Consider the following 15813-nt stretch of genomic DNA (forward strand, 5'->3'; position numbering starts at 1 on the left):
ACCCACGATCGAAAACCATTCTCGCGAGCGCCTAGTCTTAGTCACAGACCCGATGGTGTCCTCTACGAGGACTTACAATGTATTTAAAATTGCTTCTTTTTTATTTCTTTACTCGAAGGAAATCCTAATGCTGTTCGTTTAAGTTCAAAGTGCTTTTTTCATTTGCTCAGGTGTAAACAAATCATAGCCCTCCACCCTTCCTAATAGAACACGACCTCCAAAGAAAATCCGTTTTAATCAAAGAGCATAGTCGCAACCATTAGGTAACATAAACCTCTCTACTTTTACAATATTTTTTTTTCTCTCATATCTATTTTGAAAATTCAACCTAACAGGCCGTGCAAACGGAAGTTAAATTCTTCATTTTATAGAGTATATAAAAAAAAAGGAAAATTTAATTCTTATTATTTTCGCTATTTCTTGATTCAAAATAATACCATGCGCGCTCAAGTAGATTTATGTACTCAAAGGAACGAGTTGATACAAGTCTCGCCGCGGGACAACGAGCAATAGAATGAAATAAAATTGTTACAGTATTTTTCTACCCTCTGAAGGTTATTTCATTTTAGTATATTTACACCTTAATTTGACTATTCGATCACCAAACGTAATATAATAACGTCTCGACCTGGTTGCAGATAATTCACTATCAATTGTCTTTTACCACTACAGAAATGGTAATATGCAAAGGGGCCGCGTTGGCTTGCCAACGATCTCGCATTTGGAAACTATTAACTTAGTTAGTCGAGAAGATCTCAGATAAGAAAACCGTTTTGTAAGCTCAATTCAGACCACGCGTGGTGTACCTGGCTCGGAGTCAACAGAGACCAACAAAGGGCCAGTGCACGGTCACACGGTGGTTTTCAGGGATACGGCTATTTCTTTCCCTGAGCATCGTCTTTTTTTAAATTTTTTTTGTGAGCATACAAATCTGCTCTTTTCTACTGACTTCTTCATTGAGAAAAGCTAGGAAACCTGGGACAAGCTCGACCATGTGATCTTGCTTGAATTTTCATTTCTCCATCTTAAAATGATTTATACTCATCTGTATGTAACTATTTTGAGAAAGGCAAAGGTGCCGATGGAAGACTATAGTGCAGTCAAGTGGTCTGAATTGAGACAAGAAACAGTCGATAAGAATACTATTCAATAAACCTTTAAGTAGCTGTTCATGTAGTAGTTTGATGTACGGATACCAAAAGTTAACACAAAATTTCAATCACTCCACGGAAGATTTTCAATGGTTAACTATAGCCGTGGACATTTGCAGCCATTAACTAAGATTCCTATTTCGTATTGCTTGATCAACAACCATTCAACAGAACAAGGATTGGAAGCCCATATATGTTGTAACACAATCCCACTGACCATAGACGAACCACCAGGGGCTCAAATAATTAACGAAATCGAGGCTCCTTTCCATCTGCTACGCATTGGTTTGAACTGTGAATGTTTAACCCGTTCAATCAACACCAACGTTTTGCTCCATTCCTTGAGATAACGTTCCACTTGTCAAACAAAAAACTGGAAATCCCTAGGAGGCTCTTTGCGTCTTGCAAGCGTTCTTAATACCATTTTCCTGATCTCGTCCACAAGAAAAACAGAGGAGGCTACACATAGTAACAAGAAAATGTCCATACAATGTAGGGCTTCGGTGAGAAACACTGCTTGAAGAGGTGGAAAGTAAATAACTAACATCTGTCCCATAAGAGATCCGCCTACAGCGTACAGGAACATACGGTTTGTGAAGAAACCAATTTGAAAAATAGACTTCACCTGTCAATCAATGGAAGAAAGTGGTCAGACCAGTGTTAGGATTAAACCAGAAGGTTGTGTACACCATAAAATATTTAAAAAAAAAAAAGAAAGAAAGAAAGAAAGAAAGAAAGAAAGAAAAGAAAGAAAGAGACTGTTAAAAAAAAAAAGACTGAAGATGTCTCACTGCACAGCTTGCCAAAGAAAAAAAGTCCCCCCCCCCCAAAAAAAAAAAAAAAAAAATTGCTATTGTTTGAGCCACCTTCTGCAACATTTGGCCCCCTAAAACTTCCGCCCATTTCAGAAGTTGTTCGTTTGAGTGCGAAATCTGTCAGGCCCTCCTAAAACGGTTCATCAATGGTCGATTTACTTGATCTACTTCCGGAAAGCACGGTAAGACGTGTGCGGGATTAGATCCAGGAGAGTCTGAATATTTGGAATATGGAGTAAAATCCGATAACCCTAATCTGCCGCCAGGGAAGCTTTTACAGGCTTAGCTTATATGTTGAATTTGAGCGTGAAACTATTAATAATTGGCAAGAACATTAATGGCAAACGAAGTACTAACCTGTGAACGACAGCTGAGCGCGTTGAACATGTCAAAGAACACAAAGCACGTGAATGTCATGGTGGTATCACGTGGAGTGATGACGTTATCTCTCATCTACAACAGAACAGATTGATTTGAACTAGAATCAACAGTGTCCAAAAGCAGAAACAGCCAGTTCTCTCTACTGGAAGGCGATATTCTCAACCGCAGAAAAGTGGCATCGTGTTTTACAGCCGCTTTTTCTACCAAATTAAACCAGATGTTTTCGTGCGGCCACCGATACACCAAAATAATTTGGTGGAACAGATCTTGGAGCTTACTTACTCCATTTTCAAGTCACAAAAATTCACATTCTGGAGAGGTTCAGAGTTTTAAGTTTTGCTTTCACTGAAGCTGAATTTCAGGGAAAATAACATTGATTTTTCCTAGTTCTTACTAGCAACGTTCTTGAGAGTTTTAGAGCTTTTCCCACAAGTGACGACTTAAACTAACTTGTGCAAAACATTAGTACATTTTACACCTAACGGACAGCACCTTATCTTTTAACTCCCAGGATCTGAATACTAATTCTCCCTTGAAACTAATATACATTTCTTTGCGAACTAGTCAAAAGAATTTGGTACTTTATCAAGATTCATCGAGATAGCTTGTTCAAATTTCGAGGGGATGTTCCATAGTAATCAGCAAATGGGAACTCAAGGGTTAAGACCGTACCTCTCTCCAAAATACCCACAATGTACCAGTCACTATCAGGCTCGCAGAGAGGAGAACGTTCGTTATCAAAGTCTTGGTAATCATTGGGTTCTTGACATTCCGTGGGGGCTTATTCATGACGTCACGATCAACCGGCTCCACGCCAAGACTACAAACAACGGAATAAGACCTTGTTAGCACGAAGACGAGCGGAAGATTTTAGCAAGGTAACTTGCTCTCCATTGAAAGGGGCTTCAATAACTTTTTCCAATCGCGGCTGCGACAGTGTAATAGGCGGCACGAGGCCAGTAAAGAGGCCGTAAGGCGAGACCCAAATATGAAAGCCTGCTCGCAAAGGACAGCGGTACTTAGAGGCGGCGGTAACCCGCCAATAACCGACTTCTATTGAAACACCTGCATTTAGGTATATTACAAATCGTGCTCAAAGATTGAGTACGGCGCTAAGTTGCAGTCAGAGTACAGCAACGGAGAAATTCAGATTCCTCACCTCTGAGCGGGTGGACCATCCATTATGATGTTAATCCATAAAATCTGCATGGCATTTAGAGGATTAGGTAACTTGAGAAACGTCGATATTGTTATCAACGAGATCGCTGCAATGCTCCTACACATGGGAAAAAATTTTATAACATTGAGATGATTTCAACTGAATGCAGTTGTACTGACGTGTTCTTCAACCTTTTTTTTTTTCCAAGCCGAGGAAGATTCATTCAGATATGCAACTCTGTTTCCAGGGTCAATGAGCGGGAACAAGAGAGACTCTGGGAGCGAGCTTACCGAATTTGAGGCAAACCTTAGAAGGCAGTTCCTGATAGGACTTCGTGCCGTATATTAATTGCCTATTTCAAATAATGTGAAAAAACTCAGTACTTTGATACTTTCTAAGTATGAAATCAAAGGTGCACACAGGGAAGAATAAGAATAACTTCAAAGAAAAGCATCCATCGAGTCACATGATCTGTAACGGCACACAAAGTCATTGATATCTGTACCGCGCACAATTTTATTGTGCTGCACGTAGAGAAATTCGGGTTTTTCTTTCCGGCCAGAACGCATTCGAGATGTAAATCGTACTTACGTGCTTAGCTGGAAGCGGACAAAGTTGCGTATGTTGTAAAATATTCCTTTCCCTTCCTCAATAGCAGCCAGGATGGTAGAGAAATCATCATTCACTAACACCATGTCTGACGCTTCCTTGCTCACGTCAGTCCCTGCTCGGCCCATGGCTACTCCAATGTCAGCTCGGCGCAGAGCTACTGCGTCATTTACGCCGTCACCAGTCATAGCCACCACATGATCACGCTGCTGTAGGGCCTACGAGGAAACATGGGTAATTTGTTACAAGAAGGACTACACTAGAATTAGGCGCTTATCAACTAAGAGCCACAAAGCCGAAACGAAAGTAATCGCAAGGACAAATCGGACAAAATGTCACAAAGCGTCACAAAGGGTCAAAGGGAACTGTGTATGTAAGTACAAGTTAATTGTCACTGATTACTTGAGAGGGTGGTGCTAGTTTTCTAAGCCAATCACAACGTAGCAGAGTCAAACCACGGTAAAAAATGGTTTACTTTCGACACGCAATTGAAAATTTCTCTTAAGCCTGAGCGCCCGTAGTCTTGTCCAGTGAGAACCAGGCATTTTACGTGTCGCCACTGATTTCACAGATCTACAATTTTTTCCCAACTGCCACTAAATGTCGCGCGTACATGAGGCATTCTTAATGATGCAGAAATCACCATGACTTACGGGGACGCGGGTTGAAGGATCAAAGAATCTACAAATCATTATATAACTTACCTTAACAATGGCAACTTTATGTCTAGGACTGACTCTGTAAAACACGGATGCCTGTTGAGGGGAATCAATATAACAGAATCAAAAACTCGCACTAAGGTTCCACGAAGACCTAAGGATATACTTGGTTAGTGAAACGAGAATGATAGAACCAAACAGCAGGACATGTATAACCACTTGACTTTACCTGTTGTATGGCGTCTCCCAATTGTAAACTATCCATCGTTTGTAGCTCCTCACCCGAAAGCGTTAACCTTCCTTTAACATGAATTCCTAATAATTCCGCTGAAAGTAACGTGAAAGGGAAAAGAAAATGTTAACCTTTTCATTCTCAGGATCCAATGACATTCTTCCCTCTGACTGCCTCAAATTTCCTTGTAAATTAGCCAGGAGAGTTTGGTGTAATAGCACGAGTACACACTTCAGCTGATAAGCTTGTCATGTCTATTCTCTTAACCCGTATAACAAGCAAGCAATAGCAAGGAGAAGTTCCATATCGGTCACTCCTGCATGTCAAAGCGTTGAAGAAGAAGCACGCCGCAACAATCGCTTGTTCATTAGCCTGCCATCATTGTTAGCACTACAGACGAACGTTTCTCCGTCCGCAGGAAGATTGAAGAAGAGGCGGTGAACGTTTGCCGGGGGTCTAGCACCAGTGGAGCCCTTACACACTCCTCACCGGCTCGCGTTGCTTAAGGCCCCATACTTTCCCGTGGGAAAAAGAAACGCTGGTGAAGAGCTTCCCCCCTGCTGAGGCTACCTGATGACAGCATCAGGTATCTCAAGGAAATTATTGAAACGTGTTTTTATTGAGATCGCATTTCGAGTGAAAATAAAAAAGAAAAACAAAGCCCTAGTAAATACAACGGCAACGCAAACGAGATTATCACAAGGAGCCAATGAGAACTAAAAAAGACACAATGCGCCAAGAGCGGGAAAATACAAGTGACAAGCTTCAACTGCATTTGCACTTGATTGGTTAACGATGTGGCGCCAACTTTCTGAACCAACCACAGAGCCAGGTGGAGACTCAACTGAAGATTGCTGTACATAAAGTTACCTATAGTAAGTGCAGTTTCCCGCGCATCTCCTGTCAGCATTTTAACCTGTACTCCACTCTCTAACAGCGTATGTACAGCTTCACGAACTCCTGGTCTGGGAGGGTCCAACAGACCCATGATACCCAGGAATGACAGCTGTTGTAAATCAGTTCCCATAGCCAGGGCTATGACTGAAAATAAACATGTAGATAAATCAATAAACAAAAACTAAGGCAGCAGCTAGTCTCATTCTAGGAAATTTTAAAGCTAAAATGAAAAGTTGACACAACAGTTGGAGCAAGGTCGAAGCAATTTGGTGAACACACATATTTAAAAAAGTTTCCCAGTAATGGAGACAGTAAACAACTATCTTCCCTTAAACAGTAAACTTTTTAAGCTCTGTCTAATAGTCTGACCATAGCTCCAAAATATGAATTTACAGAGTATATTTGGGAAATATCTTTATATTCATGAAGCTGCCATATGGTACATTGACTTCTTCATCTTTCAGAATTTTAGTTATTTGGAAAGGAACTTTTTCAAAGATTGATTCCAAGGGAAAACAGTTACGAAGCAAGAATGAAATGGTTGGAAGGTAAAATGTATGGATATGGACAGAGAAAATTACTTCGGATTGTAAATGACTAGAAAATATTAGCTTACTAGGAAAGAAAGACACAAAAGAGCTGATAGTGGAGCAATTTGCAAGTGAGTGTTAAAAACCAAAACCAAAGTAATAACCGATCAGAACAAAGGTTAGCATCATCATTGACCAAATATGAGAACTACAAGTAAAAACAGGCAACCTGCTGAAGCGCGGGAAAACGCTGGTGACCAAGGTGAGAGGTTTTAATTTTGCATCCGATTGGTTGAGGTGGTGGCGCAAGTTTTCTAGACCAATCACAGAGCAAAGCAAAGTAAAACCAAAGTAAGCCAGGATCAATTTCAATACTCAATTGAAAACTGCTCTAAAGCAAGAATGACTTAGAATGAAGAAGATCGACTTGGATTGTAAATAAAAAACAAAAAATTAGTTTGGTAAAATAGAAAAACACTGGCAAGGCAATGACAAACCAAGAAGGAACAAGTATGGTTAAGGATGGAGAAAATGAACACAGATCGCAAATTACAAAGTTGAAAATTTTTAGGCTGAAACTTCCATGATGCACTATTTTTAAAGTAGCTCTATGAGCCAATCAGAAGCTGGATCTCTGTAGAGCTGGGAACACAGTAAGGAATTCTTTTCTGCAACAGTTTTAGCAGTTAAAATGTACGATAGAACAAGGATTAAAATCAAAACTAGGAAACAAGATGGGTACCTCTTAATCCTCTGGATGACATAGCGGACACGGCGTCATTAAACATCTCCAGATCTCTCGCTGTCAGAGGAACAACAGAACCTTGTCCGTGGTATGATGTGCACTGCTGCAACACTCTCTCAGGTGCTCCTTTCATGTAATACATTTCTGAATTGTCCTGCAAGGGATTTGCAATTATTGGGTAGAGTCTTTTAGACATTGTCAACCTGTTGGTCGTTAAGTTATGTCAAAATATTATGACCACTTGTTGTCAGACCCTCTCTCTTCTACTTACCTTTTGTCTGTATCTAACGGCCATCCACTTTTTCTCTGAGCTAAAGGGAATTTCGGCCGTGCGTAAGTTCATTCCTCTTGGGTCATCAATACCAAGCTGTTCAGAAAACAAGATATGCACATCACTGAATTTGAACACATACTGAAAAAGCTTCATGTTATCTCGATATGGGACAACACCGTTTTGTGTAGCAAATGCTGCAACATGTCAAGCTTTAATTAAAATAAAATTGTCAGAAATACCTTTTGCCCTACTGCTATGAGGGCTCCCTCTGTTGGCTGGCCAAAAAGGGATCCATCTTGAATTTGAGCATTGTTACAAATATAACCAACCTTGGAAAAACAGACAAGCTCAGCACTACTGACAACAAAACATGAACAAAGATGTCATCCTTGGAAAATTTTCTAGAGTGCACAATAACAGGTGACCTTGCCTCCTTGCCAAGTTTGCCTCAAGTTCTGTCATCCCCAAGTGACAATCCGCCCACCTTATGGTAGCATTGCCCCCAACTATTAACCAAATTTGAATAGGGTTCTAAATTTAACAATTCTTTGGGGCGATGGACCTTGGGGCGACTATGTAAGGGGGCAATATCACCTTCCACTATGTGTACTTAATACAGGTTGTTTGCTTTAATCAAGTTAATTATAATGTAACATTTTTCTCAGTGTTCCCAGCCATCTATTGAAAACTATTGCTTGAACATCCATTTTTCACCCATCTCCCCTAGCTGAGAGCCTGGAACAGGTTACAGTGACTAATCAGTTCTTACCTCAACTACTTTTGTAACGGATAAGTTGGTGTTTGGTGTCAGATTATGGCCTGAAATGCTTACATGACCATACCCATTGTATCCTACTCCAGACACCTGTAGAGAAGACAAATAAAGATTTTATGCAAAATCTCCTAGTGATCTCTCTAGGGAAGTGCAAAGATCCGTACTTAGAATTTGTCCCACCATAATTTCACAGAAGTATAGAAGGAGCTCGAAGATCATTCCAGTAACATTAACAACAAAGTAGTAATGAAATTAAAGTTGAAGAAAGATTAGGATGAAAGGAGGTTTAAATGGAAAACTTTTCTGTAATACTGCAACAGTACAATCATTATGATATCTAACTAACTGGGGAATCAAAGCAACTGAGGAGTATTTGTAAATGTGAGTCTGCAAATACCTGAAAAGAATAAATTTCATCTCAAGTGGGTAAATTTCCATCAACTTAGTAATCCTTCTCAAAAATTTTATTATAATGAAGCTGTGCAAGACTTTAAAACATGCCCATTCTTGACCAGGGACACTTCCCAATGAAAGTTTTGACAGTTTAAGGTAAATCGGCAGAAACAAGTTTTATTTCAAGGGAGTATTTTACACATTTCCTTATTTAATGTATATAGCCAACACTATTTCCTCTAAAATGCATTTGTCTCATCTAAATGCCCCTTAATGTAACCAAGCTAACCTCTGCATAGTGTCCATCGGCAGTAAATATCTGCGTCACTGTCATCTCATTCTTGGTCAGAGTACCAGTCTTGTCAGAGCAAATAACACTAGCACATCCAAGAGTCTCCACAATTGGTAGCTTTTTTACAATGGCATTTCTTCTTGCCATTCTCATCACACCAAGAGCAAGAGTAACAGTTACTACAATGGGGAGACCTTCTGGGATGGCAGCTACAGCCAAGCTGTGGAAAAAAGAAAAAAATTGAAATAATGTAATCAAGAATTATCATTATCACTATCAGCTTATTTCATTTTAAATGAGGGGCTTATAATTATTTCTGTCATCAAGTAGGCAAAGCACTTATTTATTATCAACTTTAAGTTTAAATTCGATTACTAGATATTTCATTTTGAACTAGAAGTGCTTGATTGTGTAGGACACAAACTTCAGGAGAAAATGGTTAACAGCAAGAAATTTGATGGGAAAATGACAAAGCAAGTATCACAAGGGAAGGAGATGGGCATGATTTTTTGAAAGCTTTCTCAGTGGGTTCAAAAGAGCTGATCTCAGGTTTGTTCAAATAGGTGATTCATATCTATCGGGGAACCTCAAAACTTTTTGTTGATCAGAAGTAAGTAAATCATGCTGATTGATCAAGCAGCCACCAATTTTCATACAAAATGTGTAAAGAGTAGATGGGATGGAAGTCTATACCATGTAATGCACAAAACTTTGCCAATCTTGAATGGAAAGAGAAATGTTTTTCCAATAAATTTTTGCACCAACAAAAGCAATCAGAACTGACCTGACACCGATAGTAAACATCTCTAAAATGGCTCTGTGTTGCAGCCACCCCAAAAGAATAATAAGAGCTTTGGAAACAAGACAAAAACACATTAGTTGGTTTATGAAACTGCAAATAATAATATAATAATAATATAGGAAATTTCTATAGTGCTCACTCTAGAGTTTGGAGCACTTTACAATATGTACTAAATTAACCAGGAAATAATACTAGCAAATTAATTAATATTAATAGTCCTACAAATTGAAAGCTTGACTAACAAGAAAGGTCTTAAGCTTTGATGCTTGAGTGAGAATCTGACCGAAACAGTTCAAAATACATTGCTAAAGGTAAACATTTTTAATCTTTAAGCATAATCATGAAGAACTCAAGAGGAACACACTCACCTATGATACAAAGAGAGTAAAAAGATAATTGTTTCCCTAAGATATCCATGCTTTTTTGAAGAGGGGTCTTTGGTGGCTGAAAAGAAGAAAATTAAAGTGAATTACCCACTTTAATTTCTTTACTGTGTACACCTAGCATCTTTAAACTGTGAAAAAGATTAAGACACAACACAATGAATCTTAATTTACCAATATTTCATCAACTCTTTTTGAGTCTATTTTTGTTACTAACCTCCTCTGCTTTCATCATTTTAAACACTTCACCAAACTCTGAATTTTCTCCAGTCCCCGTGACAATGCCCTAAGGGGAAAAGAATAGATGATTGCCTCTGGTCAGTGAATGATAACTATACATCATGACAAAAGGCACTGTTCATGTTTAGAATAAAGTGCGTCTCCTTAAAGTAAAATACTCCTACTTTTCATTTTGATCGGCCAAACAACTGTTTATTTCCAGGTTGATTTCCTGTGAGTTTATTTTGCAGTCTCAAGAAAATAGAGCCAGCAATGTTCAGTTACAACTAAATACACACCTTGCCACGTCCACAGCGAACTAGAGTACCCATAAAAGCAATATTTCTTCTTTCAGAGACACCTCCACTGGATTTGGAAGGGGGAACTTCCTCAGATGTTTTACATGCTGGTTCAGTTTCCCCAGTAAAACTTGATTCATCTATTTTTAAATCTATAGCCTGAAGATAAAAGTACAAAAATCAATGTCATTAATGCTTAAATGCATCATGCTTCTTTAAAAAAACTGAAAACCAGTTGGACTCTTTTACCACTGTGAACAGTTATGTTATTGTCAATAATATTGGCTATTTTTAAATAACATATCACAGATACCTAATTTTTTATTGTGATAATTAATCCAGTACTGATGATTTAACTGATGATTTAACTTATGATTTAGAGAATGCTATTTACTGCAAGTTCAGCAAATGAGAAAAATGACCCCTTATCTTATCGACATTTTGTGCAAAACTTAAATTGGCACTCTGGTAAAACAGCAAAAAATGTCTAGCTCAAAAGCATTAAGTTAAAATATTTCCCTTCACCAGTAACCCTTTACTTCCCAGAGATGATTAACATGTAACTACTCCCTAGACTATCCATACCTTATCTGGCAAACAGTTCATGACAATACTCAAACTTATTTGTTAAAAATTTTTCTCTTGATTTAACACCAAAGTCTAGTAAGTAACTTACAAGGAAATGTGTTGCAGCTTGAGGAGAGAATTAACTATCAGATCTTGGGAGTTAAAGGCTGGGTTTAACCACTATGCTAAAGAAGTGAGTTTGGAGAATTTGCTTTGGGATCAACTGATAAAATCCCCTCATTGATATTTTCCTTCATTCTCCTGACTGTTCCACTTGATATTGCTAGGAAAAAAAATCTGTCTTGGCCACTCATGGGAGTTAAAGACTGAGTTAACTGTATAAATGGCTAAAGTGCAACAAATGCCAAACAGCATCTTTAATTAATGTCAAGAATAACCTCTTTATAACAAAGGCAACATACCTCTACTAGCCTTAAATCTGCTGGAACTCTATCTCCCACTGATATGGTAACTAGATCCCCTGGGACCAGACTTCGAGCTAGAAAGTCTGCTACTTTTCCTTCCCTGATGCTGTGTTAAAAAGAATAAAGAAAATCAATTGAAAAATAAGTTATATAGAATTAATGTATACCAAATGAATGATGCATGGTAATTTTATTTGCTACATAAAATCAAACACTAATGGGATGATCTTCATAGGTGATGTTCATTGCAGTTTTAACAACTGTTAAAAAGGTTCTAACCCACACAGAGCTTAAACCAATTACAGTACATATGAGCTATAAAGCTCTATAGGGAAAATTATGGAATTCTCTTTTCTAGATGACAAAAAAAAACCCTACTTTCTCTGCGGATGACCTCCTAACATCCCTCAACATTGTTAACAGGTTATGTATTAATAATGTATTTCATGGTTACGTCTGTCAATATTTGAGACAAAAAAAATACATTTTTTACCAGTGACACCCTGGAGGAACCAGTTTCTTGATAGCTTCCACTGACTTATCAGACCTGTATTCCTGAAACAGGAAAGCAATCATGTTAACTTCAATTATCAAATAATACTTGTATCTTAATACTCCTTCTTACATGTAGCATTAGTAACATGATTGTCTAACTTTCTTAATTCATTCAAAGCACACAGTCATCCCAATAGCTTAACATGACTGACATGATTTGATTGGAGAAAGGATAACTGGGTGAGGTAAACAAAACAAAGTTAAAAGTAAGGTCAGCCCACAAGAATCATAGTACAGTTTACCACGACGTCCCATAGTTTCAGCTGTATGAGGCAACTATGAGAAATGCTACTCCCCTGTTTTTGGGATGCTGGTTCTTTTCAGAGTTTCTCTCTCCTCCTCCCTTCCCACCCCTCTCCTACCCTGTCCCACCCCTATCCCCCCTTTTGTGTGCTTAACTGTTTTGTTGCACAAATCAATGAATGCTGAAGCTTGAAGTGGAAAGAAAATAATCTTTCACCCCTAGCCTCTCTCAGCTTGGCCTCATTCCTTTTGTGCATTTAAAACTACCAGCTACACTTGCTAATTCTCAAATTGAAACAATTGTGCTTTGAACATACCTGGACAAAAGCTACTGTCACAACTATGATTATGGCCTGAGAAATAACAAAAGTTTGATGCATATCAAATAAAAAAAATATACAAATTATTCACTTGATGCTTGAACACATGATATCTGTAGATAACAAAATCAATTAATATTTCCTGATGACCTCGTGGGGATAAGAGACATACGCTTTTTAGAAGACATTTCCAACGATCATTGTAATCTTATCAAAACATCACATTAATACAAGTACACCAAAATTTTTGCTTAAGAAATGTTGTAAGTAATTAGAGCACTTAATCTTGGTGTCATTGTCCTCAAAATAACGTGTAAGACAAGGACCAGAATCTGCTCAATGCAAGCTGTGCAGTCAACATGAGGTCTGCTTAATATACAGAGTTTTAACCTTCCACACAACAACACCTCTTTAAATGGATATCTGGCGGGGGGGGGGGGGGAGGGTTCTGCTCATGTGAAACACCACTATTATGAATACATAATATTAATAATCAAACTTTCTTACCACTGTTATACTGACAGCATCATCATATTGTCCCATTGTTACACTAACCAGCCCTGATGCTAGAAGCAATATTATCATGGGCTCTTTGAACTGAAATAAAAAATTTGATCATATTAGAGATTGGCAGTGACAAAAAAAGAAAATTTCCTTTTAACCAAACCATTATTTCTCAAAACAATAAGATCCTTAGTTATATAACAATTCTCATTTCATAATGAAATTCAATTCTCTCTCTGCCTGTATCAAACTAACTCTAGTGCTAAATGTTGGGTTTCCTCAAGGTTCAAAAACAGCTAATATCTAACCATTTTTCACACCAGTGAATAAAAAAGACACTCCTCAAAATAAGCAAAAAATTTTTGTTATTCCTTATGAAAAAGCACTAGTACCAAGAGACCAAGTTTTTATTATTTTCTTCGAAATTTGTAATTATCTCTGAGTGAGAGATTTTCTAATTCAAAGACCTGTAAGTGATGCTTTTAACTTTCAGTATACCACAACAAGATACTGTAAAGCACTTTGGAGTTTACATAAAAACTATTATTTTTTCACACATCACCAGTTTGTATATCACTCAAAAAAGGAATACCAAGTAAAAAAATAAACAAAGCCACAGCTGATTCTCATGTACTCTGACATGTTAATTAATATGATAGTTGGACTGTGTGCTTTTTCCAATTTCAAAGATGACACAGCATACAGCTGAATGCTTAAGAAGCTTTCCATACCAACAGTAAAATTATGATGAAAGAAGAGTCATTGTTGAGTAATAGAAAGAGACATTCTACAGAGCTAATCAAGAAAAAAATTTAACAATCAGGTTTGGAAGATTTCTACAGTAACCATGGCTTCACCTCAACCAATTTGGCATTTTTTAAAACATCATGAAGTTAAAATTGATACTGGGAGCTATGGAAAGGCTGGGTTAGAATTCATTCCATTAAATAATCAGACAGATAAAAAAGATATTTTATCGTTTCTTTATATTTTTCTTAGATGCATCATGAACAGAATGAAATCGTTCATTGGACAATAAAAAAATTGACATAATGCCATACAAAGAGCTTTAAAATGAAAGCCCTTTAGACAATAGCTTTTTCCAACTGAAGTGCAAATTTTAATTCCCAGAATTTCCATGCTGTGGTTTAGAATATTAGCAAGAAAATTACTAGTGTTATTTTATTGGGAACCGTGCTTGAGAAAAGTTTCGTTAATTGAGATTTTTTAAAATCAGTATGCAAACGTACTTGTACGTGTAAATCGTAAACACGTTATCAATAGCCTAAACAGTACAATTATCATTCGAAAAAAGTTTTTCTAGCGCGGATTTGTTCTTGTAATCATCTTCAGGCTCCAACATTATTAGAACTGCCACTCATGATCATGAATATTACCCAGAAGAAAGCTCAGTTGCATAAAACTGGCTAAACAAACACGAATGCTTTCAAGTAAATTTATTATACTAGATTCAAACAGTATCAGCATATGGGAATAGAAACTCGTTATGTGACTTAACAATGAAACTCACAGAGTAAATAACAGTAAACTTTTGTAAAATAAAACTAACTTCTAACAGGTTAAAATGCATGTTCAGCTTACATAATTTAATGTCACCACGAAAATTCGCACCACACTGAATTGCAAATTCTACAACTTATTCTCCATAACTTCGATTTGAAAAGCCACACATATAGAAATGCTAATTTTAAACCATAAACACAGGAAATCTCCTCGAATTTATACCGATAGCTTGTAACTTCCACTTTATTCGCTGTTTCCTTTCAAGGCTTTTTGGGTAAATATTTCTGTAGTGGCGACATGATTAGTAAATCATCTGTCTAACATGTAGAGCAAACTCCATACCTGATCTATGTACTTCCTCCAAAGCGGGGTATCCTCAACCGCATCGAATTCATTTAGCCCGTGAAGCTTTCTCCTTCTCTCAACTTCATCGTTGTTCAAACCAAGTAACGGATCACTCCGAAATTGTTTTAAAACTTCCTCGACCGATAGCGAGGAAGCCTTGCCCGACGAAATTACAGTGGACATCATCCCTACATCACTATCCTCCTCAGAGTAGTCCTCCTGCTTTAGCTGAACGTAAGTGCCCATACTGCAGCCAAGTCGTTACGTGCTTCGCCATGATTTCACTAACATATTGGCAAAGTACACAGAACACTTACCGGAGGTCGGACGGTCACAAAACACAAATTAGCATTTCCCAACATGCATCGAAGATTAGAAAATCTTGGGAAACTGGGTCGAGTAAAGGATCGCAGACAGGTGTCTTCTCGTACGCTCTGAGAGAACGCCTAAAACACCCCTCTTGAAAAGAATGAGAAAATTAACAATTTCCGTGATTATTTCCAACGGCAATTGATTGATTTATGAGACGAAACGTTTCTCCTTTTTCTAAAAAATTGGTTTTCTCAAACAGAAATGCCACTACCCTTCATACCCTGTTTCTTCCTTCATAAAAACTTACACAACTTTTGTTTTTGTACAAAAAGTATCTTGAGCTTGGGTTACCTATGGTCTTCCAAAGGTGGGTGAGGAGTTGTAAGTGTAATTTGAAAGTTAA

General features: G+C 37.8%; 1 protein-coding gene across 1 annotated transcript; it reads right to left on the minus strand.

The window, feature by feature from the left end:
* Positions 1 to 216: 216 nt before the first annotated feature.
* On the minus strand, positions 217 to 15441 carry LOC131781984 (calcium-transporting ATPase type 2C member 1). The gene is made up of 22 exons (XM_059098690.2): positions 15096 to 15441; positions 13233 to 13322; positions 12723 to 12758; positions 12101 to 12162; positions 11605 to 11713; positions 10616 to 10774; positions 10315 to 10383; positions 10083 to 10158; positions 9697 to 9763; positions 8910 to 9132; positions 8222 to 8317; positions 7692 to 7781; positions 7450 to 7545; positions 7176 to 7332; positions 5877 to 6047; positions 5004 to 5101; positions 4820 to 4870; positions 4098 to 4333; positions 3507 to 3623; positions 3020 to 3167; positions 2324 to 2419; positions 217 to 1776 (listed from the first exon to the last, which is right to left on the minus strand). Exons 1-22 carry the CDS (start codon positions 15342 to 15344, stop codon positions 1513 to 1515), a joined length of 2760 nt encoding a protein of 919 aa, XP_058954673.1. The 5' UTR covers positions 15345 to 15441; the 3' UTR covers positions 217 to 1512.
* Between the last annotated feature and the right edge of the window lie 372 nt (positions 15442 to 15813).

This window comes from Pocillopora verrucosa, chromosome 3, assembly GCF_036669915.1.
Source record: "Pocillopora verrucosa isolate sample1 chromosome 3, ASM3666991v2, whole genome shotgun sequence".
NCBI lineage: Eukaryota > Metazoa > Cnidaria > Anthozoa > Scleractinia > Pocilloporidae > Pocillopora > Pocillopora verrucosa.

What these genes read in the sequence shown, in the direction of transcription:
- LOC131781984 (XM_059098690.2), bottom strand. Translation starts at nt 15,344, where the DNA reads ATGGGCACTTACGTTCAGCTAAAGCAGGAGGACTACTCTGAGGAGGAT. An exon ending in GTTCCTCCAGGGTGTCACTG is followed by an intron (nt 11,714 to 12,100) that starts GTAAAAAATGTA and finishes TTTTTAACACAG; the next exon opens with CATCAGGGAAGGAAAAGTAG. An exon ending in AAATGATGAAAGCAGAGGAG is followed by an intron (nt 10,159 to 10,314) that starts GTTAGTAACAAA and finishes TCTTCTTTTCAG; the next exon opens with CCACCAAAGACCCCTCTTCA.